The sequence below is a fragment of the Armigeres subalbatus genome, chromosome 2 (genome assembly GCF_024139115.2).
Source record: "Armigeres subalbatus isolate Guangzhou_Male chromosome 2, GZ_Asu_2, whole genome shotgun sequence".
Classification (NCBI taxonomy): domain Eukaryota; kingdom Metazoa; phylum Arthropoda; class Insecta; order Diptera; family Culicidae; genus Armigeres; species Armigeres subalbatus.
Window position 1 is genome coordinate 440,323,345 of NC_085140.1, and position 26,972 is coordinate 440,350,316.

At 42.7% G+C, this 26,972-nt stretch overlaps 2 protein-coding genes and 1 long non-coding RNA gene across 3 annotated transcripts in view; 1 reads left to right on the forward strand and 2 right to left on the reverse strand.

Annotated features, from left to right (window-relative positions):
- Positions 1 to 341: 341 nt before the first annotated feature.
- The window catches only part of LOC134210394 (uncharacterized), a 62,913-nt gene continuing 36,282 nt past the window's right edge, over positions 342 to 26,972 (reverse strand). The window contains exons 10-15 of the mRNA XM_062686444.1: positions 26,029 to 26,962; positions 23,632 to 24,315; positions 4,422 to 4,696; positions 2,187 to 3,368; positions 2,057 to 2,128; positions 342 to 1,871 (exon numbers count right to left, since the gene is read on the reverse strand). Of these exons, the coding sequence (XP_062542428.1) occupies positions 381 to 1,871; positions 2,057 to 2,128; positions 2,187 to 3,368; positions 4,422 to 4,696; positions 23,632 to 24,315; positions 26,029 to 26,962 (4,638 nt within the window). The 3' untranslated portion in view covers positions 342 to 380. The remainder of the gene's footprint in view (positions 1,872 to 2,056; positions 2,129 to 2,186; positions 3,369 to 4,421; positions 4,697 to 23,631; positions 24,316 to 26,028; positions 26,963 to 26,972) is intronic.
- LOC134213659 (uncharacterized) lies at positions 13,757 to 14,597 on the forward strand. The gene is made up of 2 exons (XR_009979503.1): positions 13,757 to 14,200; positions 14,376 to 14,597. It is a non-coding gene; the product is annotated as an uncharacterized LOC134213659 (long non-coding RNA).
- On the reverse strand, positions 23,515 to 24,493 carry LOC134213658 (ribosome maturation protein SBDS). The gene has a single exon (XM_062692910.1). It carries the CDS (start codon positions 24,368 to 24,370, stop codon positions 23,612 to 23,614), a length of 759 nt encoding a protein of 252 aa, XP_062548894.1. The 5' UTR covers positions 24,371 to 24,493; the 3' UTR covers positions 23,515 to 23,611.

The window sequence follows — 26,972 nt, forward strand, 5'->3', positions numbered from 1 at the left end:
TTTCAAATGGGACTAATAGTGAGCTATATTCTTTGCCGATTATTCCGATTCATGATACCAAAAGATATTTTAGTTATAAGATAAAGATTGTCGCTGTCCGGAACATCTTTTGCTGGCGAGGATAGGGTGCTAAATATCAATGAAGGAGAAATACTTACGATTTGATTCTGGGGTTGTGCGTGCACCAACACTGCTAACATAATTAAATTAAAGGTTCACATCTAAAGCACATATTTTTTATATAATTTGAAACAAATTAATTTTCACCTAAACTCACCTAACAGAAAGCTTTTTGGGTTGTTCTTTTCGTTCTAAATTTTAAAACAAATTTGTACACAATGTTTAACTAAGACTGATAAAAGCATGCGTTTGTCTAATTTTCAACTTTCAGGTTGATCCACAGAATCTGCAGTATTTAAACAATTGTTGATCTTCCCATGGTCCATTGGAATTGAATTCGAAACCTGTTCTCCTTCCAGTTTTGCTTCTTGGATAATGGAAGCCTCTGTTTCAGTTTTCTTCATTTCAACCGATTGTTTGTGGTGAGCTTTTAAGTGATACTTCATATATTTCACATTCTTAAACCTACGATCACACAACTCACATCCCACCGGGAGGGCATCGCTGTGCAGCGATTCATGAATGGCAACTGCGGACGGTGAACTGAAACACCGTCCGCAATAAGTACACTTATGCTGCGGTCCGATCGCTTCCGCACTAAACTCGTTGTGTTCCTTCGCTTCGTGGAGCAGAATCAGTTTGCGCCTGGTTGAACCTTTGTCGCAGAATCGACACTTGAATTTATACTCTTTGGTGTGAGTTTGCTCGTGCCGGAGTTTGTCCTGATTGGCAATGAATCGCTTTTTACAATAGGAGCAAGCAAATGGGCGGTCATTGTTGTGCGTTTTCATGTGCAGTCGATAGCATACTTTTCCTTTCAGTTTTTTCTCGCAGATGGGACAAGCCATTTCACGTTCGGCCATTGCTTGTTCACCCAGCTGTTCGGCATGGGCGATTCTCAAGTGAGCAGTCATGCCATTGCGTTGGGCAAAAGCCCGACCGCAAAACTCACATTGATACCCCTTCAGCTTGAGATGAATCTGAATATGAGTCTTCAACTGATTTTGAACCTTGAAGGCTTTGCCACAAACTTCACACACAAAACTGGCTTCCACGTGCACTCGCTTCTTGTGGTAGCTCAGATCTTTATCGTTGGCAAACGGCTTCTGGCACAAATCGCATTTAATTTTGTGATATTCTTCATGGACGGATCTATGACTCTCCAAACCATGCTTGCTGACGTAGGCCTTATCGCAGAGATCGCATTTGAACTCTGATGGCCGATGTAGACGATCTCGAAGAGTGAAGCACGTGTGCAGTTCCAAATCTTTCTCACTGAGCATATTCTTTTTGCAAGACTTGCAAGAGACAGTTCGCTTCTGATCAATCTTCTTCTGATGAATGTGTTTCAGATGGTAGACCAGATTTCGCCAATCGCAAAAACTTTTCGGACACTCGTCACAGAAGTGTATCCGATTCGCCTTGGTTGGCTTGATGTCTTCGTGAATGCCGTGAGCTTTGGCTCGGTGAACACCCCACCAAGTACGGTGAGCAAAGCTTTTGTCGCAGTCATCACATTTGTACTTTTTCGGGCACGGATTCTTAATCGGTGCAGCTGGAGCCCGTTTCCGACGAGATTTTCGTTTTGTTCGAACTATGGGGCGTTTGATGTCGTCGGAATCAGAAGCACTAGTTTGATTTAGATCGGCACCAGAGTAATTGTGATCACTAGCAACTGACGGTTCAACATCATGTGCTGCGTCGTCAGGCTCTTCAGAAGAAGAATCAAATGTTGGCTCATCTATTTGAATCTTTGAACGATAAAAATAATAAATTGAGTTATATCGTAATACGTTAATAATAATTGATTGCATAACCATTTTTTTAGATCAACTGACAAAGATTATATACGAAACTCAAATAAACAATCAGAACGATTAGATACGAAGGCTACTACACGAGAATCTTACTTTTTTTTAGCAATAGAAGATCTTACCTCCACGTGCTGTATTTCTGACTTCAAACTATCCTCTCCTAATTGTAAATCATCTTCAATATTGTAACAATTCTAAAAGAAAACAATGTTTAGCTTCTGTTCATAATTTATCTATACTAAAAGAGCTTACCTGTTCAATAGTATCATTTTTTACTTTTACATCTTCAAATGTTTGATCATCTGTTTCGATGGTTTTTGTTTCATCTGGCATCTCTACTGAATCTTCTAATTTAACATCATTTACACTCTCGGTTTCAGTGGACTTTTCTTCTTCGCAAATATTATCTGTCAATGCCGCTAAATGCTCCAACCCCAGAAACGGGCGATTCTTGTTCCTCCGCACGTGCTCCTTTGGTTGCCGCGGTTGTGCATCCTTGCGCCGACCTTGCTTCCCAATCACACGCTCTATACCCAAGATGTCCCAGTGTCGACTCTTCTCGTGGTTCCGCAGTGCCTTCTCCGTCACAAAATTTTTCGAACAGTGCTCACAACGGAACGTCCCGTCGTGCACCCTCACATGGTGGCTCAATGCCCGCGCGGTTTCGAATTCCTGTCCACAATGCTGACACTGGAAGTCCTTCTCCGGATGACCCTGCTGGAGATGTTTGTCCAAAAGTTCCGGCTTTCGAAATCGCTGACTACACACTGCGCAGCTGAGACCTCGCTTGCCTTCGGCGCACGCTTCTTCGTGGTTCTTCAAGCTCTCTAGCCGGGCAAACGATTGGCCGCATATACTGCAAACGTGCGGCCGAATTCCGTGTGTGGTCATATGCAGACGCAGATTGCCCATTCTGGCGAAAATCATCGGGCACTGCTCGCACTTATAGGTTTTACCCGCGTTGTGTTTCAATATCATGTGCACCCTTCGTCCTTCGCGACTAGTGAAGTTGGACTCGCACATCGTACAGGGGTATGACTTCTTTTTGCCGGCTTCAGCATGTTTGTCCAAATGCTTCTTCAGGGCAGCTTCCGATTTGAACTCCACTGAACAGATCTGGCACTGCTGAATCATATCTGTTTGCGATCGATCGTCGGACACAGGGTTATCGGCTTCTAAAGGACCGTGTTCTTTTAGATGCGATTTCGTCCAATGTAATCGCAGAAAGGATACCCGAGCGAAGTCTGCTCCACAGACCACGCAATGGTGCTTACTCTTTGCTTTGGAAATGTGTTTATCATCATCCTGACGATTATCAGAGCGCTTCCGGAATATATCTTCAGAGTAATTCTTGTGATTAGAACTGATGTGCAGCTCACATTGAGCTTTTATTCGGAATCGCTTTGGGCAGTGATTACAAAGGAAACATTTCTGCTGAAAAGAGATGAGAAAACACAAAGTATAGAGTTTTGGAATTTTAAGATGTTTTAAGAGATTCGTAAAAAAAGAGATTCTGGGATAAAAAGTTAATTTAATGTAAAATTGCCGGACATTCCACATTCCACGAGACGGTCCCATATTCTCACTATTTATCCCGCACTGAAAAGAGTTTCAAATCTGCAGTCTGTGGTGACTGGTGACTCACTTGTCCGATTGCACATATAACAAGTGACCAGCGGTGCGCGATAGCGGATATTAACTATACAACTGAGTGCACGACAGTTTAGTCTTTCATACACTCTCGTTCTGTGTACACGCGGCTACAACACAGTCGATATTATATAAGATATTATATCAATGTCAGTTGGGCCTCCGTCCAATCCACTTGGCTAGGATTGCGTCCGAACCCGAAGATGAACGTGCCCGCATCCAGTCAATTGTTTCCCCCAACATACAGCAAATTGCCAATCGAACTTTGAAAGTAATCTTCTCGTGGCATTGGCTCCTCCTACTTTTGCTATATCTCCGAATAACCGGGATTCTTTGGGATACGGGATTTGGGTTTGATTGTCCAAATATTGCAGTAATCGCACAGACGTATGAAGATGCATCCAGCATTTATCGTGTCTCCAGATAATTTTAGCAATCGCCCAGTGAAGTTCCACGCAAGCAGTAAGCATGTCGTCCACGTATAATAGTAGTACGGATCAAAAACGATCACTTTTTATATTGACGAAAAACCAAGGCTCCTGTAGATAACCCAAATTACGCAGAACCTCAGTGATTCTCCTAATTCCACAATCACCCTGCTTGCTAATTCGTATAGGCGCTTTCGCAGTTTGCTTCGCGACATGAGGGAACATCTCGTCATAGTCGGTACCAAACGTTGACAGAACCCTTGAGAGACAAGCCTAACCTTGCATCATATTGCATTAACATTACTGTCCAGCTTTTACTTAAACACCCATTTGCAGTCTACAGGTTTGCATTTCTTGGGTAAAGGCGCGACCTTCCACGTCGTGTTCTCTTGCAATGTCTGCAACCCACCGTGTCACGGAACCTCTGTTGCCGAATTCCTTTGCTGGCACGGTTGAATCGACGAATGCCGGGTGTACTATGATAAAACTTCTCCTGTCCTTCGATAGCTTGTGGTGGATTATGATCGAAGATAGCACGGATTGTATTGTTCTGGTCATCTTCCTCGTTGGATGTGGCGGTTTCAAATCCATTAAAGTCAGCATCGATGGATTCATCATCGTCATCTTGGTCATCGTCGTTTCCGATAGCTGTGACAATATCACCGTTTTGGGCTACCTTAGACGCTGTAAATGCGGCGACATTATCAGTTTTGTCGAGGGAAAGAGGGAGCCAGTTGATGGTAGTCATATCGGTGGCGGCAAATGAATGGCCATTAAAACAGGTGGGTGAACCATCTTAGAGTGGAACTAGTTTTGCCTCCTCAAAAGCTCCGAGTAAGGCAACACCACTAAGCTCCGACCTTGTACCTCTCCAAGTCGGTCTTTACTAAACTGAAGAACATCAGAGGGGATCTCCCGGAAGATTCCTATCGCTACGGAGGGCCGGATATTTGTACCTACATTGCAAACCCATTTATATTTGCCTGCACCGAAACGATTCATGAAGGCTGGTAATATGCGGCTGACCTCCAGAGTGAACTATCGTTTATCTAGATACATACCCGATGCAGGTAGGGGCGATGATGATGATGTATCAGTTGCGTTGCACTGGTTAGAAGTGAAGAGAGCGCTTTGGACTCTTCTCTTCTTCATTGGCATTACGTCCCCTACTGGGACATTACCGCTTCGCAGCTTAATGTTCATTCAGCACTTCCACAGTTATTAACTGCGAGGTTTCTAAGCCAAGTTACCATTTCTGCATTCTTATATCATGAGGCTAACACGATGATACTTTTATGCCCAGGGAAGTCGAAACAATTTTCAAACCGAAAATTGCCTAGTCTTGCTTTGTAGCCGCGCATCTTACCGTGCGGCTAAGGAGGGCCCCGATTCTGGTGTCAGAGTGAATATCCTCGGAGGTACCTAAAAGGATACTGTTGTAGACGGGAGTGTTTTGGATGACCTGTAAACCTGTAGACAGAGCCGACAAAAGAAGCTAGAATGAATTTGGTGAAATGCTGGCAGCCTAGGAAGCTGGATCTATTGGGACTTACAATCCGGATTGGTGACCTTAGAATGCCCAGAAAGTGGTCGTAGGGGCTTACCTTCCGGAAGAGTCCGAGGTGCCCAAGAAAGGTCTACCTGCTCTTTGACTTATCACGGCACCGTGGATGCTTTGTTCATCCGATACTATCCGCAGGCGGCGAGATTGGCCCAAAGGTTCCAGTTGGCGTTTACCGTTCGATTAGGTCTTAAGACTATCCGGATCAAACAACGGCTCAAAGGTCCTATCAGTGTGTGTTGTGTTTGGCACGTTGAAGGCAACAGGGTGGTGTATTTTAGCGTTTGTAATTGTGAGTGGGGTTTAGCGGAAGAATTGCTACTCTTCTTGTTAGGTTGGGTTTACCTTACGTTGGGGTTTTGGGGCATTTCTGGGGCCTGCGTCGGGTGACGTGTTCGTAAAACTCCGTTTCGGAGTGTTAGGAGTCAACTCCAACGTTAGAGGTGGTGGTTTTGGGAATTGTTAGGTCTCTGTTGGATGTCTTTGATTGCTTGCGGAGAATAGCGTCCTGACATGGGTAAATCATGGAGTCTCCAAGCCTCTTGAAAAAGGCTCCGGAGCCTTTTGAAGGGAGCTTCCCAGTCTCTTGAAAGGAGGCTTCCGAGAAGCGTAGAACGATTCTTCTAATTCTCTTGCAACGAAGCAACTGAACTTTTCGAAAAAAAAACATCCATGCCTCTCAAATGGAGACTTTCGTACCATCAGACTCTAGATTTTAGTTCAGAAGCGAATAGATTGATTGCATTGAAGTTTTTTAAAATTTGTTCATTCAACGTTTTGTCCTTTTGATCTTTTTATCGCCCTTTATACACTGTGCTCGTTTTGGAGGGCAGGATTCAATAGGCTTTGATTTACTAATCGTCATGCATATTATGTACAAGACTTGAAATAAAAAAATTCACAATTATCAAACTTTATCAATAAGTTTGATTTGAATTGTAATACAGTCGACTCTCTACATCACGATGTTCTATTTCTCGATGTCTCTCCCTATCTCGATGGTTTTATCGGTCCCTTCAATCTACATACATTTGGGATTTCTACATCTCGCTAACTTCTCTATCTGGATATCTTCTGGTCATATTTTGTTCAGGATTCTCACTTCCTATGTCGATATATTCGAATTTCTAGACTACTAGACCAGTTTTGGACAATAACAAACACAACAAAAACAAGAAATGATATTTGTTTTGTTATCGTTTTTCATTGCAACGAGCTTTTATAGACGAATCCAAGTAAAAATAAGAAGAAGACACACGACGGTGTTAACTTTGACAGATCCTACAGCGCAGCATAGGGAGATCATTTTAAAATGCTTATAATAAATTCTAGACAAATTGTAATTAAAATCTGATTGATGTATGATACGGAAAAAGTTCCGAACTGTATGATAGATACATTTTTGGAAAATATTAAAAAAATTGAGATAAGCTTCCAGATATGTAATTCCGAACTTTTTCCGTACCGTACATCAATAAGATTTTAATTAAAATTTGTCTAGAATTTATTATAAGCATTTTAAAATGATCTCCCTATGCTGCGCTGTAGGATCTGTCAAAGTTAACACCGTCGTGTGTCTTCTTCTTATTTTTACTTGGATTCGTCTATTGATCTAGTAACTCTTCCAATTCCCCTTCCTCTCCTTATATCGATGGTCCCTTCATTATCGAGATGTGGAGATGCGACTGTACACAGAAAAAATAAAAATTGTTTTATAGAAAGTTTTGCACTTGTTCGAACCAACAGGATTGAACTGTACAGCGGGGAATCCCCCGACAGCGAGACAGTATGCAGTTAGCAAACACAATACGAAAGAGATGAGGCGACGTCAAACGTAGATAATGAGGAGATCATATATGGATTGCCATCGAGCGCTTTAAAACGTGTTATCGAACGGTTACTTGTTGATAATATAAAACTTATTGAATTCTTTGATATTATCGTTATTTTTGAGCTAGTGATCTACAGTGTAGGGGAATTGTTCAGTTGAATATTTGTAAGATTGCGTTTCGTAGTGAAATTTATGCAGTAATTGATTAATTTGTATCCCCTAGGTTAGAGATTGTAGGAGTCAAATGCTATCTGGTCTAGGGTCGTATTTCGACATCGATTCATTTCTAATAGGACTGTAAGTGTAACCGCAAAACTCTTTTGCCAAGCTAAACCTAATATGCTATATCTATAGTAGGACCTGTTAGAAGAAATAGCTACGAGCTCATTGCGCTGAGTACTTGGAAGGGGAAAATTAATGTAAAGTCTAATAGCACACGAATCTAACCCACAATGAAACTTAAATACACTATCTATTACAGCTTTGAGCGTATCACCAAAACCGCTACAGAGAAGTTTTTCTTGACCCATAATCCGAACAATCTCAAAGATTAATTTGGTAATCACGCATGATGCCTCGAAAGCCACCTCTGGACGATAGCTACTACCTATGTGAATCATGCCATGAGTCACCTTCTGCTGACCGCGGGATGGTTGCTTGCGACGAATGTGGAAAGTGGTTCCACTATGCATGTGCTAACGTGGACGAATCAATAGAAAAACACCCCTGGTGCTGTGAGAGATGTTTGTCTGCCAGATCACAGCGACACAGAGGAGGTAGCTCAACATCGTCACGACGTCGGTCAATGGCATTGGAGCTCCAACGGCTGGAGGAAGAATATGCCTTGCAGCAAGAATACATGCATAAGCGGTATGAAGTGATGGCATCGTTTCTCGAGGACGAAGAAGAGAATGATAGTCAGGATGGTAACTCGGTCGACAGCAGCGTAAGTAGGACTAGAAAGTGGATCGATAGTCAGCGAGGGGCAAGGGGAAATTTTGGTCCCAGTAAAGCCTGTAGTCTGCAAGCGATACCGAAAGCGGGTCTAAGCAAAGTTGAAAGTCACGTAAAGTTACATTCAGTCACTCCCTTCGGTCGTCCGGAATCGAGAATATCGGAACGGAAAAACAATTTCCCAATACCCGCGGTGAATCATCAAGCTTATAATCATTCGCACCGTGCATCATCTTTATCAGAGCCTCTACATCCTGGTTCTAGCCCACACGGGCTGGGGAGAAGTCAAACATCGTTCCGAGAAAACGCATCGATAATTCCCGAATTACTGCAAATCGGACCCTCGAACCCACCACAGAGTCAACACCGCTGCGTTAGAAATGTGGATTACGGCGGTCGTTATACGGATAATGCGACCAATCATACGTTGGTAAATACAGTTGCTCAATCGACTCCAAATATTGGACCAACGGCGGTCCAAATCTCAGCAAGGCAAGTGTGGCCAAAGAAGCTGCCGGTGTTCACTGGGGCAGCAGAGGAATGGCCCATTTTCATAAGTTCATATGAAAATTCTAACGCTGCTTGTGGGTTCTCTGATGTAGAAAACCTTATACGACTGCAGGAGAGTCTAAAAGGTCCAGCGTTAGAAATCGTCCGCAGTAGGCTACTATTACCTGCGAACGTTCCAAAGGTGATTGAAACATTGCGTCGTGTCTACGGAAAGCCGGAGATTCTCATTCGTTCGTTGATATCGAAGGTACGGGCTATAGACCCTCCGAAGTCTGACCGATTGGATTCCATCATCAAATTCGGCATTGCCGTACAACAACTGTGCGACCATTTAGAGGCGGCGAACCAACAAGATCACCTTAGAAATCCAGTCCTATTGGAAGAAATGGTGGAGAAGCTGCCAGCTAATTTCAAGTTGGAATGGGTACGCTTCAAGAAATGTAAGGAGCATGTGTCGATCCGTACGTTTGGGAATTTCATGGAAAATCTGGTGGATGAAGCTAGCGAAGTGACACTTCTGAATGCGCCATCAGAGTCCATAGTAAAACAGGAGAAGAAAGCATCGGTGAAACAAAAAGGGTTCCTTCTATCACACAGTGGCCCGAACGCTACACGGGTAGGAGGAATCTCACTCAATGACATGTTGCTGAAGGGTCCTGACATGTTGGTTTCTATGTTGGACATTATCAACCACTTCAGAGGAAGGCGAATTGGGTTTGGGGGCGATGTGAAAGAAATGTTTCTTCAGATTCGGATGCGGCAGCAGGACAAGTGTTTCCAAAAGTTTTTATTTCGACAAGACTCTTGCAAAGCTCCTGACGTCTACATCATGGATGTAGTCATATTTGGGGCGAAATGTTCGCCTTGTTGTGCACATTACACAAAAGATGCAAATGCTCGAGAACATGCGAATTGGTATCCAGACGCCGCAGAAGCCATCGTTAATCGACACTATGTCGATGACTATTTTGACAGTGCTGACAACGAAGATGAAGCGATTCAACGGGCTCTTGACGTGCGGAAGGTACATGCGCTTGGTGGGTTTGAAATCCGCAATTGGGTGAGTAATTCACCTAAGGTACTTACTGCACTGGGAGAAGAAGGCCGAACAACGAAGACCTTGTGCTACGATAAAACGACAGATTCGGAACGCGTGTTAGGCCTACCTTGGAAGCCGGAGGAAGATGTGTTCACCAAAGAAAAACTGATTCCATACCTGGTTGGAAACATGCGATCCACAAAGCGCATCATTCTGCAGTGTGTCATGAGCTTCTACGACCCGGTTGGGCAAGATCATCATTCAAGAAACCGGGAGAAATGGCTCCGAATGGGATCAACCGGTGACGGAGGAGATTTTCGATAAATTTAAAAGCTGGACAATACATAAAAGGTAGAGGTTCCAAGATGTTTTTTAGGGATGAATCCATCGCGAACGTGACTTGCATCCAGCTACATATATTCTGTGATGCCGGCGACGATGCCTATGGCTGTGTAGCTTATTTGCGTTTCCAAGTAGCGGAGGATATCCGCTGCTCCCTGGTAGGTTCCAAGGCGAAGGTCGCCCCACTCAAGCTCACCTCGACACCACGATTGGAGCTGCAAGCCGCAGTGATAGGTGCGAGAATGATGAACACGCTGCAAACAACGTTGCCCGTCCCGGTCCAGGAAGTATTCTTGTGGGTAGATTCAATGACGGTTCTATCCTGGATTAGGTCTGACAGCCGTAAGTACAAACCGTATGTGGCACACCGTATAGCGGAAATAATCCACACGACGAATATCAATTGCTGGAAATATGTCCCGTCGAAGAGGAATGTAGCCGATGATATAACAAAATGGGGAGCTGGAACTACCGTGGACCCGGATAGTAGGTGGTTCAATGGTCCACCTTTTCTCCGTCAAACTATAGATTTGTGGCCGGAGCAACCGAAGACAAAGCCCGTTGTGTCGGAGGAGCTAAGACCATGCTACCTGCTTCATCATATAACTATTCCTCGACATATCATCGACGTAACACGCATATCTAAATGGCGAACATTAGTGCGAACAGTGGCAATGGTGTATCGCTTTGTCTCTAACTGTAAACGAAAACGGATGGGGTTACCCATTGAAGCAATAAACAATGAAAACGATCATAAATTAGCAGTTTCAGCAGAATTTGTGGCAATCCAGCAAGAAGAGCTAGCGAAAGCTGAATGTTTATTGTGGCGAATCGCTCAGGCCGATGCATTTCCGGATGAGATGAGAATTCTGAAAAGAAATATGGAACTTCCACGTGACCAGTGGATGTACATCGAAAAGTCAAGTCAGCTCTACAAAAACTCACCGTTCTTGGACGAAGATGGTGTCATCAGAATGGAAGGAAGGACGTGCTCAGCAGCCTTTGTAGCGTGGGGTACCCGTTTCCCTGTTATATTGCCAAGAAGCCACGAAATAACGACGAAGATATTGGCAGATTATCATGTTCGATTCGGACATGGTTCGAAGGAAATCATCGTAAACGAAGTACGTCAAGCGTTTTTCGTTCCAAAACTACGGACAGCTGTGGCCGAGGTTATTCGTAATTGTTTGAAATGTCGGCTACGGAAAAGTAAGCCGGTTCTACCTCGAATGGCGCCACTTCCTATTCAACGTTTGCAGCCCTATGTCAGAGCCTTTAGCTACGTAGGACTTGATTACTTCGGGCCGATCGATGTCACCGTAGGTAGGCACAAGGAGAAGCGTTACGTAGCACTATTTACGTGCCTGGTTGTACGGGCCGTCCACTGTGAGGTAGCGTATAGTCTAAGCTCTGAATCTTGCAAGCAAGCTATCAGACGTTTCATTCGGCGACGTGGTTCTCCAGTTCACATTTTTTCGGACAATGGAACCAATTTCCAAGGGGTCAGTCGGGAGCTTCGGAAAGAGTTGGAAAGAATCGATCGAGACTGCGCCAACACGTTTACCGATGCTAGAACTAAGTGGACCTTCAACCCGCCATCCGCTCCTCATATGGGCGGCGTGTGGGAGCGAATGGTGAGGTCTGTCAAAGCCGCAATGGAGATGCTTAATGACGGTCGTCGAATGAACGACGAAATTCTGGCGACCACTTTAGCGGAAGCAGAGTACTTGGTTAATTCCCGACCACTGACGTATGCGGGAACAGAAGATAATGAAATGGATGCAATTACACCAAACCATTTCCTTCTCGGAAGTACCTCTGGACAACACGAACCGTACAAGGTTACCATTACTATGGCAGACGAGCTAAGGAGCAGCTACAAGCGGTCTATGTCACTGGCGAATGCGTTCTGGAATAGATGGTGTAAAGAGTATTTTCCGACACTAAATCAACGCAGTAAATGGCACGAGGAAGGTAGAAGACTAGAAGTAGGGGATTTGGTTTTCATCATGGATTATGGGAAAGGCGAGACAGGAGTTCGAGGTATAATCGAAGAAGTCTTCGCTGGACGCGATGGGCGTGTGCGGCAAGCAATAGTTAGGACGAATGGAGGAGTCTTTAAGAGACCCGTAGCGAAGCTGGCGGTTCTCGAACTGGATGATAAACCTGGTGAAGCCATCGGAGAGCATGTAGACCAGGGTTTATGGGCTGGGGAGTGTTCGAACCAACAGGATTGAACTGTACAGCGGGGAATCCCCCGACAGCGAGACAGTATGCAGTTAGCAAACACAATACGAAAGAGATGAGGCGACGTCAAACGTAGATAATGAGGAGATCATATATGGATTGCCATCGAGCGCTTTAAAACGTGTTATCGAACGGTTACTTGTTGATAATATAAAACTTATTGAATTCTTTGATATTATCGTTATTTTTGAGCTAGTGATCTACAGTGTAGGGGAATTGTTCAGTTGAATATTTGTAAGATTGCGTTTCGTAGTGAAATTTATGCAGTAATTGATTAATTTGTATCCCCTAGGTTAGAGATTGTGGGAGTCAAATGCTATCTGGTCTAGGGTCGTATTTCGACATCGATTCATTTCTAATAGGACTGTAAGTGTAACCGCAAAACTCTTTTGCCAAGCTAAACCTAATATGCTATATCTATAGTAGGACCTGTTAGAAGAAATAGCTACGAGCTCATTGCGCTGAGTACTTGGAAGGGGAAAATTAATGTAAAGTCTAATAGCACACGAATCTAACCCACAATGAAACTTAAATACACTATCTATTACAGCTTTGAGCGTATCACCAAAACCGCTACAGAGAAGTTTTTCTTGACCCATAATCCGAACAGCACTTTACATTTAAAAAGTAGTAAATTTTCTTAAAAATAAAAGTGGATATGCTCATGTTAAAAGTAATTTCTTAATTCTAAAGTTTTTTTTCTCCTGTTCCAAAAGTAAATTTGAAAATTCTTACTTTCCATACAAAAACTGTTAAACTGTCAGAGAGAAAAAGATTACAAAGAACATGACAGTTGCTGAGCCGTGCGACACTATGGAATTCATAGTGGTTAAATGAAAATACGTAATTGAAGACGGTAATTTAGAATAAATATGTTTTGCTTAGGCTGTGATTCGTTTAACTTTTAGTTAAAATTTGACACTCCGATGGTTATTTTCCCACCGTGGTTAAAATTTTACTCCGAAGCCGACCCATTTGAGTTTTGACAGATTGATAGTTATTCGGAACGAAATGGATTTGGCGCCAATTTTCTCGCGAACAAAGTTTAACTATCGAACTGTCAGATCTAACCATGCTCCGGAGCATGGTTATTTTTAACCACGGCGAAATAACCATCGAACTGTCAAATTTTAACTAAAAGTTAAACGAATCGGTGGAATGGTTCACAGCCTTAAAATCCTAAACTACTTTGTACATGGTATAGACATGTATGTATAATACTCTAAAAATATATCATTTATTTTCTATTGATACCTGCATTCATATTTATCGCATTAATGCAAATATTATATATATTTTGTCCATTAGATTACATAAACCACCCATAGTGCTTCTCAGCATGCGCGCTCATCATCTGCCGCTTCCATCATCACCAACGCTTCCAACCCTTCCAACGTCAGAAAAAAAAAACAACAAAACAAAACCACTATAGATGCGACGGTCTCAGATCCCAGGAACCAAATTGATTCAAAATCCTGGAATTAAATTAATCGTAAGCGCTCGCAAGTTTCAGTGCTCTCGTTAGTGCCTATAGTTAGTGCCTTATATATAAGAATGTTGGATAAAACTAATTGGAATCGGCTTCAAAGTCTGGGAAGAATCGACCCCCGTTTCCATGGACAAAGGGCAGACTTCCTGGAGGTCCTAGAAGAGAATATTTTCGTGTACAATGGACATTCCTGAATATCTGAATTTTAAAAGTAGGTAGGTCATGTTTTTCTTTTGTGAAAAAGAGTAATAAACTTCAGACTGCAAAAAAGCGCCTATCGAAATCAGAAGCGGTTTTTTTCAAAGGGACATTACACCGCTAACGCCAACGTTTGTGATTACACCTAGTGCATCGTATTTATAAAAGTTTTCTGGTTCTTTTTTTCTGCAGGTGACACGAAATTTCAATAAAGATGGGAATCCCAAGTCGCTGGGACATTCGAATGAGAACCGGGACGAAAATTTATTGGCTACTACAGCCACCGACGAACTGCAGCTGATGCAGATGATTATATTTATTTCCTTTTTTGTTTGCATGTTTCATGAAACGAGTATGTGTACATATAATTATTTTCAAAGAATTAAATAAAAATCTTTTGTTTGTACAAATATATGTAAAGAATGAATGCCGAGGGAGGGGGGGAGGGGTCAGCGGTAAGGGTGGTTCCACTTTTCAGCTTTCAAAATGTGTTTAATTTTCGTTTTTGAAAAAAAAAACTTTCATTTTTAACAGTGTAATAATTTCGGTCTGACAGTTTTACAGTTTCGTTTCTAAAAGTTTAAACTTTTAATTTTGGAACCTGTCATAAACTTTCAAACGCATTGAAAACAAAAGTTGACTAACTTTTGCACTGAACATATGAGACTCTCTACGAAAAAGAACCAACTCAACTTTTTAAATTTACCAATGGTTTTTTTAATTTTATTAGTGTTATTTCTTTCTGTGTAGAGCCGCCACTACTCATTCTTATCCGATCGAGGTACCCCCTGGGCAATATGATAAAAGAAAGGTGTGGTGATCACTTTGTGTATCACACAGCAGATTGCTTGTAGTAGTGCGTCGTTTCTGTCGCGTCTTAGCAACGTCTGAATTACATGACGACGGATGACGTCACATAGTTTGTTATTAAATTTTCTTTGATTTCCCCTTCTAGCGCCGCGTAGCGCACCGCCGTGTCTATGGGTAACCAACATTTTGTTATCATATCAATAACACGAAAAAATATTCCGCGGTAAGGGTAATTAATTTTGTTTCTAATGACATTTGATCTTTTTTCCAGGATATTCAGGCATTTCAGCATATCAAGAGTTTTTAGCACTAAGTGATTTATATGCTTCAGAATAGGAGGCAGAATATACATATGAATATTGCACAATAATGCAATAACATAATATGAAATTTTCAGTGAATTCTGTAAAATGTATGCTTCGCGGAAGATGGCAGAAGTGCTCAATTAATGTGGAAAGCTTTTTTTTAAATGAAATTGCGATGATTTGAAGTGCTTACATTGGTCTTGTAGATGCTGCTTTTATTTAATAAATGATAGTTGTATTTCGTTGGCTGCAAAAAAACATTAATGACAAGCTATGACAAGGTATTCCGACCATGGTCGAAGAATGAAATGAGACCGTGTGACGTCACAGACATTCCCCTCAAATTGTGTTTATGTTTACAGCTAACTAATACTATTGAACATCGAGTTCCTCCACACCTTTCTTTTAGCATATTGCATGTACCCCAGGTTGAGAACCGCTGATATAGATTACCGAGACTTTCAGCCTGAGGCTTTCTCGTCTCGAAGAATCTGTTTTCGGAGCTCAGAACCCTTTAAGAGCGGTCTTCGGTATGTTTCTGGTTCCTCAGATTTCAATAGACCTTTTGAGGTTTGAAGAAGACTTTTTCCGTGGGCTTTGAATAATCCATTCAATCTTGCTTAATCATAACGTCTAAAATATTTAATTAATCGTATTTGCAGATTTCAGCAACTTCTATTCCACCTCTGTAAAACATAGACATCTTTGAGCGTTTTAGGGATTTTAAAGTGCCTGAAGTCCTAAACAACAATCAATCAGTAGTCTATTGCTTTAGGATACCAAAACATCTATGATTATTGTTTGGACTCTGATTAACTTAAAAATCATCTTCTGCTAACACACAAATTCTTGCCATCCAATGACTTCTTATGTTCTTACCAGAATCATGGGTAGGACAATGCTTTGACTGGCCCACCCAGCAAAATTCATGCGTAGGACATGTCCTACCTGTCCCACCCACTCCCTGCGCCACTGGATTTATACATGCAAGCCGATATTTTGGATTTTTTTTGTCAGGAATTACCTATCATGTATTAATTTACTATTCAGTTTGCTTAAATGCTTTTTTTCTTTCTTAAATGATTATAAGAATATCGTTCGTAAATCATAACTTACAATTACAATTACTTACCCCTTTATTATTTATCGAAACTTTGATATCATCCAATAATTTATCACTCACTGCATTTTCAGATGGACCTACTCCGCTATCATCAATGTTAGATACTCCTTTCGCTGGTTCAGCCATTGTGATGAATAATTACAAACACTATTCTCATGAGTATCCAAAATTGTTGAAATTTTCTAAAATGTTTAGCTGATTCTATGTTTACAAAACAACAGTTTCGGAGCAATCGGCAGCAAACTGTCAACTTTTAATACACGTAACAGACATATCGTATTCGTATCATGGTTTCCTTTCGACAAGAAAATTATTTCATGGTTGTCTTTGATGAAGCCAATAATTGGTGTGGAACTGATTTCAAGATAATTGCGGCAATGATATTTACAAACACCATCAGTCTGTCTCCAGTATTATATCTGGCTGCGAGCTTCGCGTCTGATGCGAATGATTACACGGTAAAAAATCAACACGCTCAATTTAACTGTTCCATCTATTGAATGATCAACTTTAAAATCACTATTATTGAAAATGATATACCTTTGATTTTGAAGTGGTGTCACACCTTTCACAAGTGTGTTGAATGCAGACAATTCCATAACATCAACAGTGTTGATCAAAGTGCTACTCACTGGATGTTGAAATGATTAGCACTTCGATCAGCACCAATAATGTCTCCACTAGAATTGAAAGTGCTATGCTATTGAATTCACAGGTTCAAAACTATTGATTTAAGAGTGGAGCGATATTGGTGTTGTTCTAAAAATAGATGACAGTTCTTTCATCTGTTCTGCTTATTTCAAGAGGTATTTCGAAGTGTGAGATGGAGTCATGGTAAGACGAAGGACTTTCAAGCAAAGGTATGTTATTCAAATCTGAGCTGAGGTAATTCTATTTTTTTATTTTGTTCTTTTATAATCAAAACATTGTGCACGTCAAATGGAAGTGGTGGTCTTTGAATGCGACGAGTTCAGTTGTTGATATTGATTTGATTCCAAAGTAGTGCATATTCAAATGCAGAACAGTTCGCATGGACGTGTATATTTTTTACCGTGTATAACACAACAAGGGAATGTAAAACAGCTGATATGGTAATTCATTCTCAGATTCAAAGAACATTACATTGTATCTTGGGCAGGCACAGAACAGTCATTAAAAAATAAATCTATAGATAAATGAGAATGAAACAATTTAAATCCATCAAATTCATTCAAAATGTATAACATTGTGACTCCATTACCAAATTATTGAGTAAGCTGCCTTTATTAGGAGTAAACCAATAGATCACCGATCAAAGGCAGTTCAGCAACACCGCTGGAAATGTTTTCTGGGAAATGACCGAATCTGTCCCATCTTCGCGTGTTTGGGTCCAAAGTGATGGTACATGTGCCTAAGGAGAAGTGGGATCCGAAATCAATACAGTGTGTTCTGGTTGGCTACGCTGAGTTCACCAAGGGATACAGAGTATTTGATTCTGGTCAAAAGTCGATCGTAGTGTCTGTGGGTGTTCCACAGGGATCGATCCTCGGACCGGTTCTGTGGAATATTATGTACGACGGAGTATTACGCTTAAGTCTCCCGGCCGGTGTGCAAATAGAAGGCTTCGCGGATGACGTAATGCTAGAGGTAACAGGAGACACTCTCGACGAAGTCGAACTGAAGGCTTCCGCTTCATACGCGATTGGCAGAGTGGTGGAATGGCTCAACTCGAGGCGGTTGTCCCTTGCACACCACAAGACGGAAGTCGTGGTGGTGCATAACCGTCATGGGTTGCAGCGTTAAGAGTAGAAACCTGCACAATTAACTCCGTGAGGTCTCTTAAGCATCTGGGCGTGATGATCGACGATAAGCTCAATTTTACGAGCCACGTCGATTATGCATGTCAGCGGGCTTCATTGACGATAAAATCTTTATCACGAATGATGTCCAACAGATCGGCGGTACATAGTCAAGTGCGTAGGTTCATAGCGGGCCTAGCATTGTCTATCATCCGCTTTGGCGTACTGGCATGGGCCGTAGCACTAAAGGCCGAGTACAATGTAAAGAAACTGATCAGAGTACACCGGCTGATGTGCCTACGTGTCGCGAGCGCATATCGCACCATATCATATGAGGCGGTGTGCGTTATAGCTGGGATGATGCCGATTGACATACTCCTAGAGGAAGATGTGGAGTGCTACAACGAAAGGGACTCGGTGCAAGTGCGACGTGTCAAGAGAGCAGCCTCGCTGCTCAAATGGCAAAGAGCATGGGACACCGCAGTCAAAGGTCGTTGGACCCACAGACTGATTCCGGATGTGTCCAACTGGGTCGATAGAAAACATGGTCCAGAATGTGTAGGTGAGGTAGAGTCGGCAGAGCATGTGATGTTCGCATGCCCTCGATTCGTGGTAGAACGCAATGCCATGCAGCTTGTTAGGGGTATGGATACAACCCCGTGTCGTGACCCGAGGATGTACCGGGAGGAAGTTATATGGAATGCGGTGAACACAGCATCTCAACAGATTATGTCGAAACAGCAGCGGTGGTGGCGTCTTGAACAAAACCAACGAATGCAGTAAGGGCACCTGTGATGCAGTGAATATTTGCTCACCCCAACAACCAACATGTCGCGGGTGGGCTGCGGGGACCTCCGTATGTAAATATAGAGATCATTGCAGTTCATGCGCGGTGGTTGTTGTCGGGGTGCTCGTCTCTAACGTGAGATTATGATACGAACCGTTAGGTTACAATCATAGCTTGTGATCGACGGGTGATGAGGTTACCACCCTTGAAGTCGATGTGTATTAACGTCAAGTGCGTTTGCATAGGCGTGAGCATTCTCAATAGCCTGATGTTTTGCTTAATTGCGGGCCGGGGGTACGGACTGGCGAAAGGGTTTTGGTTTTAGTGGGTCGGTTAAGAGTTACATGGCATACCCATCCCCACACTACCTGAGTTAACCTCCTCATGTGTCTGGATGCAGATTTCCGTTTACCCTTGCTAAAAAAAAGAGTGTTTGATTCGGTTACACAACAAAGTTTTTGTCAGCCGGGACATCATAGTATTATCGGAAGCCGGCCAGGTTGGCCAGATAGAAGTAGGCGTAACACAAAACTTTGGAGACATTGATATTTTTGTTCATAATAATGACTCAGAACAGAATGAAGCAGCTGAAGTGGAAGACACCGAAGCTCCGAGCGCGGAAATAGAATCGGATGTAAGTGAAGATCTTGAAGAAGTTTGCACATAGGTAGAGGCAGTCCAACCATCTGCGCTCCCTCCGCATTCACCACAACCGACCAGGCAAGTATTTTGATTACAAGGTCACATACAGTGTCCTACCTTAGAAACTTGTCTTTCCACAGGATTATGGATGCCAATCCGGAAGTAGTCAGCCGTCTGCTAGGCGTATAGCGCTCGCATCACATTCCCAAGAAGAAGATGTTGAACTACAACATATTTCTGAGCCCAGTGATTGGGAGCGCTCAGCAAGATGCCAGTATCTCATCACATCGAAAATGAATCACAAACTCTCCGAAGCATGTCGTCCACAGAGTCGAAATGAGCCAGGGACCGTTCAAGAAGCGTTGAATCATCCCGATCGTGATCAATGGAGAACGAGATCCATGCATTGAGCGACAATGGCACATGGCGTCTGGAGAATCTACCTTCAGGACGAAAACGCTGCAAAGCAGATGGGTTTTTCAAGATGAAGACAAACTTTGATGGCTCCATCGAACGCTATAAGCACATAACATATAGGCATCTTTCCCGTGGAAAGTGGTCCTTCGATGATTTTGGATCGCTAGCGAACCTAGCGGTGGAAGTCAAGCTTCACTGAACAACGCACATAAGACAGAGCAGCATCGCATGCTTTGCTTTCTCTTTCTGTCGCACTGGATATACGGGAGTGCCGTTCGTTGATTGTTGATACACAAAGAGCCTACTTTGAAATTTGCAGTTTGTTCTATGATGTCTATCTGTTTTGTGCTATAAGGCTCGACTTGTAATTAAGGGCTATTCACAAGTCGAAGTAGTTGATTACCAGGACACCTACTCGCCTGTCGTTTGCTATGTAACAGTGCGTTATCTCCTTGCATTAGCTGTGAAGCTGGACTTGGAATTGCACCAAATGAACGCGGTGCTTGCATGCAGGGCGACTTGAACGAAGAGATTTATATGGAACAGCCAGAAGGGTTTCGTGACGGCAGAAGGTGCGCTGTATGGTATGCAAATTACAGAAAGCTCTATATGGCCTAAAGCAAGCCAGTAGAGTATGGAACCGGAAGCTGGACACGAAGCTGATAAATATGGGTTTCAAGCGGTCAAAGTTCGATACTTGTGTTTACTATTAGATCGTCAATGGATAGCTCGTTGTCATTGCAGTATATGTGGACGATTTTCAGATGCTCTCCAGCGATGCCTTTTGATAACTATGATCAAGCAGCAACTGTGTGGGGAATTTGAGATGAAGGACTTGGGACCAGTCAAACAAGTGTTAGGACTACTGGTGATCAGATCTGACGGCGCTGTGACAATCGATCAAGAAAATTACATCAACCATCTGTTGGAAAAGTTCAATTTGAGCAACTGCAATGCTGCTTCTACTCCTCTGGACGTGAATCAGCGTCTCACGAAAAAAAAGTGTCCTGCCATTAAAGAAGAGAAGGATGATGAAAGATGTTCCATTCAGAGAGCTAATCGGTGGACTTCAATTCGTTGCACAATGTCCAAGGCCGGACATTAGCCATGCGGTAAGTTTGGTCAGCAGCTATAGCAGCAACCCGAATACTTCGATACCTGAGGGGTACGAAGCAAGAAAAGCTTACGTATACACGAGCCGGAGACACGGGCCTCTACGGCTACAGCGACGCAGATTGGGGAAACGACCCCGATACACGACGGTCAGCCAGCAGATACGTTTTTATACAGAATAACGGAGCTATCAGTTTGAACTCGAAGCGGCAATCTACCGTGGCGCTTTCAACAACGAAGGCAGAATGCATGGCTCTATCAACCGCGACTCAGGAGGCCATGTGGTGGTGAGGATTTCTACATGAGCTTCACGGGACAAACGATACTCTGGTGATACACTTTGACAACAAAAGCGCTATCAACTTGACGCAGCGTGGAGTTGGCTACTTGACACGTCCCGGGTAGAAACCGTGATAATAACAAAAAATTGCACCGAAATATCATAAAAATATCGGGTTTTGCTATTAAGAAGAACAAACTAATAGCTCAAGATATTGATAAGTTCTTGTTAATTGTCTTATTTCAAACAAGTTAATATCATGTTTTGTTATCAATATCACGTTTTACTGTTAATGAGCCATTTTCGTCTACCCGGGGTAGCAAACACATTGACATCAGGCATCACTATGTCCGAGAACAAGTTGAAGCTAAAGCCATCAAGTTGAAACACGGAATGCTTACTTAATCCTTAATCCTCCTTTGGTCCGAAGCAGTGGCGTAGCCAGAAAATTAATCTGGGGGGGGTTTTCTGAACTTTTTTTTTTCGAAAAAAAAATTTCTTCCGAAAATTTTGTCTCTGGGGGGAGTTTTATACGGCGGTACCCCGTTTGGCATAATGCCATATGGCATAATGAAGTTTGGCATAACGCCGTTTGGCATAATGGTCATTTGGCATAAGGGCCGTTTGGCATAATGGCCATTTGGCATAATATATATACGGTGTCAAATTGAAGGTCATTTGGCATAATGGCCATTTGGCATAAGAGCCGTTTGGCATAACAACCATTTGGCATAATTTGTATGCGGTGTCAAATTGAGGGCCATTTGGCATAATTTATATACGGTTCCAAATTAATTGCCGTTTGCAACAATTCATATGCAATAAAGAAGGGTAAATTACAAAAAAAAAGTGAATAAAAGTTTTTCTATCAAGGCTTTCAAGAAATGGTCAGTTCAAAAATTCCATTGGAATAAACAAAGAACTGCTCGCGTTTCAAAGAATGGTAAATTATAGGTAATGAAAATGATAAGGTGTTGAAGTAAATAATCTTCAGCGGGATATACAGTGAACCCTTCAAGAGACGATGTTCTATGACTCGATAACGAGTCATGGAAGCAAGTTATGGCATATTATAAAATATGTTATGGATTACTGCGATGGTCCCTTGAAAAACCCTAGCAGCACATGTTTCACATAGGTTCACATAGGTTTGACTGTCTCAACAATTTTATGGTGTACCGTTTCGTGATGCACGTGTTTGCCTGTTATAAGGCAAAATGTGTTATTTTGCCTTCTATAACTGCTCGCATTTGCCCGGTATAAGGCCAAATGTGTTATTTTGCCTTCTTTGAATACTCAAATTTGCTCGGGTATTGGCAGCAAAACGATGCACTCCAAAATAATTCTAACTGCGGAATATTACAAAACGCAGAATGGAATATAATATATGGTAATGATCGCGATGTGGTACATCAAGAAATAGATTACCGCGGAATGTTGTACCGCAAATTGTCGTATAATCTTTAGAGCTTTAAAGTCTATTTAGCATCATCGGAGTAATTCACCTCCGATGATGCTAAGTAGATTCCTGGGCAATCAATTTGGAAAAAAAACACATTAATAAAGTTTAAAAAAAAATTTGGATCAGTATGTAAATTATGCCAAATGGCTATTATGCCAAACGGCCCTCAATTTGACACCACATACAAATTATGCCAAATGGCTATTATGCCAAACGGCCCTTATGCCAAATGACCATTATGCCAAACGGCCCTCAATTTGACACCGCATACAAATTATGCCAAATGGCCATTATGCCAAACGGCCATTATGTCAAATGACCATTATGCCAAACGGCGTTATGCCAAACGGCATTATGCCATATGGCATTATGCCATATGGCATTATGCCATATGGCATTATGCCAAACGGGGTACCGCCGTTTTATACCCAAAACCACCCCCGTGGCTACGCCACTGGTCCGAAGTATAATGAAGATAGGGACAAACTTGGGGTGCCTGAGAAATGTGCGCTTAGGGGGGGATGTTAGCATAGTAAGCGTTTGTTAACATAGTAGGCATTGAATATTTGAAAATAAAATCATTTTCTGTTTCCTCCTCTAACTAACCAGTCGAGTTATCATTTGCTCTGCTATCAAATATAACAGAAAAATACAGTATTAAATAGTTTTATTCAAATCCAACAAAAAAACGAACATATTTAATTTCCACATCTACTCCAGAACCTCCTCGCCCTCCTTAATTTCCTTCAGATTCAGCACTTCCAAATTTCCGGCCCCCTTCGTGTCCGTCCGAACGATTTCGTCCATCTCCCGATAGTGGCCCGGATTGATCAAACAAGTCAGCACCAGCTTATCCCCTTCCCAGTCCTCAGCTTCCACCGGGGAGCACAGCTTGGTGACCTTGTCCTTCAGCCGCTTGGCATCCTTCCCCGGTAGCGTGACCTTCAAACGCATCTTGGCTCTCTCAAGCGGAATTGTCTCCTGTAGCAGTTTTATCACCTCGAGTGCTTGCTGCTTCGCATTTCGATTCGGCTTGATCGAATAGTGAATATCCTTCATGGATTTTTCGATGATAGAAACCGGGTAGGGTCGCTTCGTTTCCGGATTGACGCAACGGTCGGCCACATTGGTAGCAATTTCCTTGAACATTGATTCCAGCTGGTCGTGTCGCTCCTTTTCGGATATCTGCAACTCACCCTTGGTCAGAATTTCCTTGCAAATTTCGATGACATCATCCTTTCCAAATGCTTTCAGCAGATCTTCTTTTTTGGCCACCTCACCCTTGGAAACGTTTGTGAATACTGATCCGGTTTGCAGCACTTCGTCCAGGTCCTTTTCCGCTCCGGTTCGCCACGATACCACTTTGTTTTTGTAGCAAGCTATTTCGAATCGTTTGCCACCTTTTTTGATCCGCACTACGGCCACATTCGTGAGCCGGATTTGATTCGTGGGGGTAAATATTTTCGGCATCCTGATGTTTCACGTTTTCACTGGGTGTGAGAAGAACGCGATTTGCGATGCAATTTATTGTCCGTTTTGTTTTGAACCTCTATTTGACAGATTCTTCACTCCGCCTCCTACTACTCCTTCGCAAACTCCGCCTATAATAAAGTACGCAGCCAAATACACAAAACAGCAAAACAGGTTGTTATCAGTAGCAGAGGTTTTCAAATGCACTACTACGAAAGCACATATCTTTTTATTTTATTTTAAAGTTTTTATCAGCCAGAATTTTGATGAATTTACAAATTAAAAAGGAAGAACGTATGTACCAGAAACATAAAGCGCCTCCACATAACAATGAGAAAAACACCACAATCCAAATATTTGATTTCGAGTTTACCAATGAATCTAATAAATTTCGCAGGAAAACCATGCTCAATAATTATATGCGACAAGCCATTTTTTTGGCTGCACGTCGCTTTCCTCACAGTCTACCAAGGGTTTAAAAGTCAACTTCCTCCATCTGATCGATCGACCTTGCTCTCTACGTACCTCGCAATCGTGGGCTTGTCGGATCGCTATCGAGAACCATTTTCACCGGTTTATTGTCCGATATTCTGGCTACGTCTTCTTCTTCTTCTTATTGTTATTACATCCCCACACTGGGACAGAGCCGCCTCGCAGCTTAGTGTTCATTAAGCACTTCCAAAGTTATTAACTGCGAAGTTTCTAAGCCAAGTTACCATTTTTGCATTCGTATATCATGAGGCTAGCACGATGATACTTTTACCGTGACCTGCCCTAATTCCGCGCATCGCCTAATACCGTGGTTTTCATCAAAAATCAGAACCTGGCTATACATATTTTGTTTGAACATTTCACCAAATAATGTGATGTCCATGATAGTCAGGTTCTGATGTTTTATGAAAACCACGGTATTAGGCGATGCGCGGAATTAGGGCAGGTCACTACCCAGGGAAGTCGAGACAATTTCCAATTCGAAAATTGCCTACACCGGCACCGGGAATCGAACCCAGCCATCCTCAGCATGGTCTTGCTTTGTAGCCGCGCGTCTCACCGCACGGCTAAGGAGGGCCCCGGCTACGTAGCCGCCCGATTTTTACGGTGTGAACGAAGCTAGGAACGAAGGGAAATTCCTCCAACAACTCCCGCAATCCAATATGGTTCATTGGCCTCCACCACAGCACCCCACCAAAGAGGTTTCGTAGCACTTTTTTTTCCTTCATGAGCGTTTTGTAAACGTTCCAAAGTATGATTTTCTGGCATACATCTCATTTATCACCTCACGAAAACGCGCCTGAAATCCATCTATATTTTCTGAATATCCTGGGAAATCGAATGATGCAATTCTCGCTTAACTTTTCAAAAGGACCTAAGTAACATTTTTTTCATGAATTAATTTGAATAGCGCAATCAACAGAAAAACATGAAAGCTTTTGATTGCAGTACCCAAATTAATTCATGAAAAAAATGTTACTTAGGTCCTTTTGAAAAGTTAAGCGAGAATTGATCACCGCGCTTGAAAAGGTCTATCACGTGACACTAGGCTAAGGAACGTTCAAGATTGTCGAGCCATATAAAGGAAATTTCGGACAAATGATTCCCATATCAGCGATAATATAAAACCATTCGCGACTTAAAACATTGTTTCCTACACAGTGTCTACTCACATTGAATCTGCTGCACCATAAACTTCATTCCATTGTGCACAATGCTGACGGCCGGCGTCAGCGTTGCATCCACCATCGAACTCTGTTGATCTTCCTTCTCCTGCGCTTTCTCTTTCTCGTTTCCCTCTTCAGATTTCTTTTTAGAGAGGTCCATTTTGTGGAAATGAATCAAGTGATGCCTCAACCCGGCATGCTGCTTAAACTGTTGACCCTCACAGAGCTTACACTTGAACTTGTACACATCCCCGTGAATATAGGAATGTGCCTTCATATTACTCTTTTTGGCGAATTCCTGCCCACACACTTCGCACTTGTGGATCTTAATTGTTTTGCCAATGACCGGATCGTTTGGGTGCTCCTTCGACTGGTGAATCACCAAGTCCACCTTCTTGTAGAATATCCTATCACAGACTATGCATTTCATTTCCCGCTCGATCGAGTGGGTTGCCAAGTGCCTCACCAGCGGAGCTTTGGTGTTGAACTCCCGGTCGCAAATTTCGCAGCGAAACCGTTTGATGCCGCTGTGTAACCGCTTGTGCACCCGCAGGCTATTCGCGTACTTGAAAGTCTTGCTGCAGATGTCGCACGTAAACAAAGTTTGCTCGTGCCATGCCTTGTGCGAACGGAGAGCACTCGGATATCGGAAAACGGACGGACACTGATCGCACTTGAACGGCCGGTCGTCTTCATGCTGACGCATGTGAACCTTCAGGTCCTGGCTGTACTTGAACTGTTTCCCGCAGAGCGAGCAAATCAAGCGTTCGTGCAAGTGCTCGGCACGTTTGTGTGTTTCCAGATAGCAGCGGAAGGCGAAGGCTTTCGGACATTCGTCGCACTGGTAGCGTTGGTACTCCTGGTGGCGGTTTCGGTGGCAAACCAGAGAAGTAATGTTGGCATACGACTTGCCACATATTTCACATATGAATGGCTAAAATTAT

Coding starts and splice junctions, on each gene's coding strand:
- LOC134213658 (XM_062692910.1), bottom strand. CDS start 24,370: ATGCCGAAAATATTTACCCCCACGAATCAAATCCGGCTCACGAATGTG.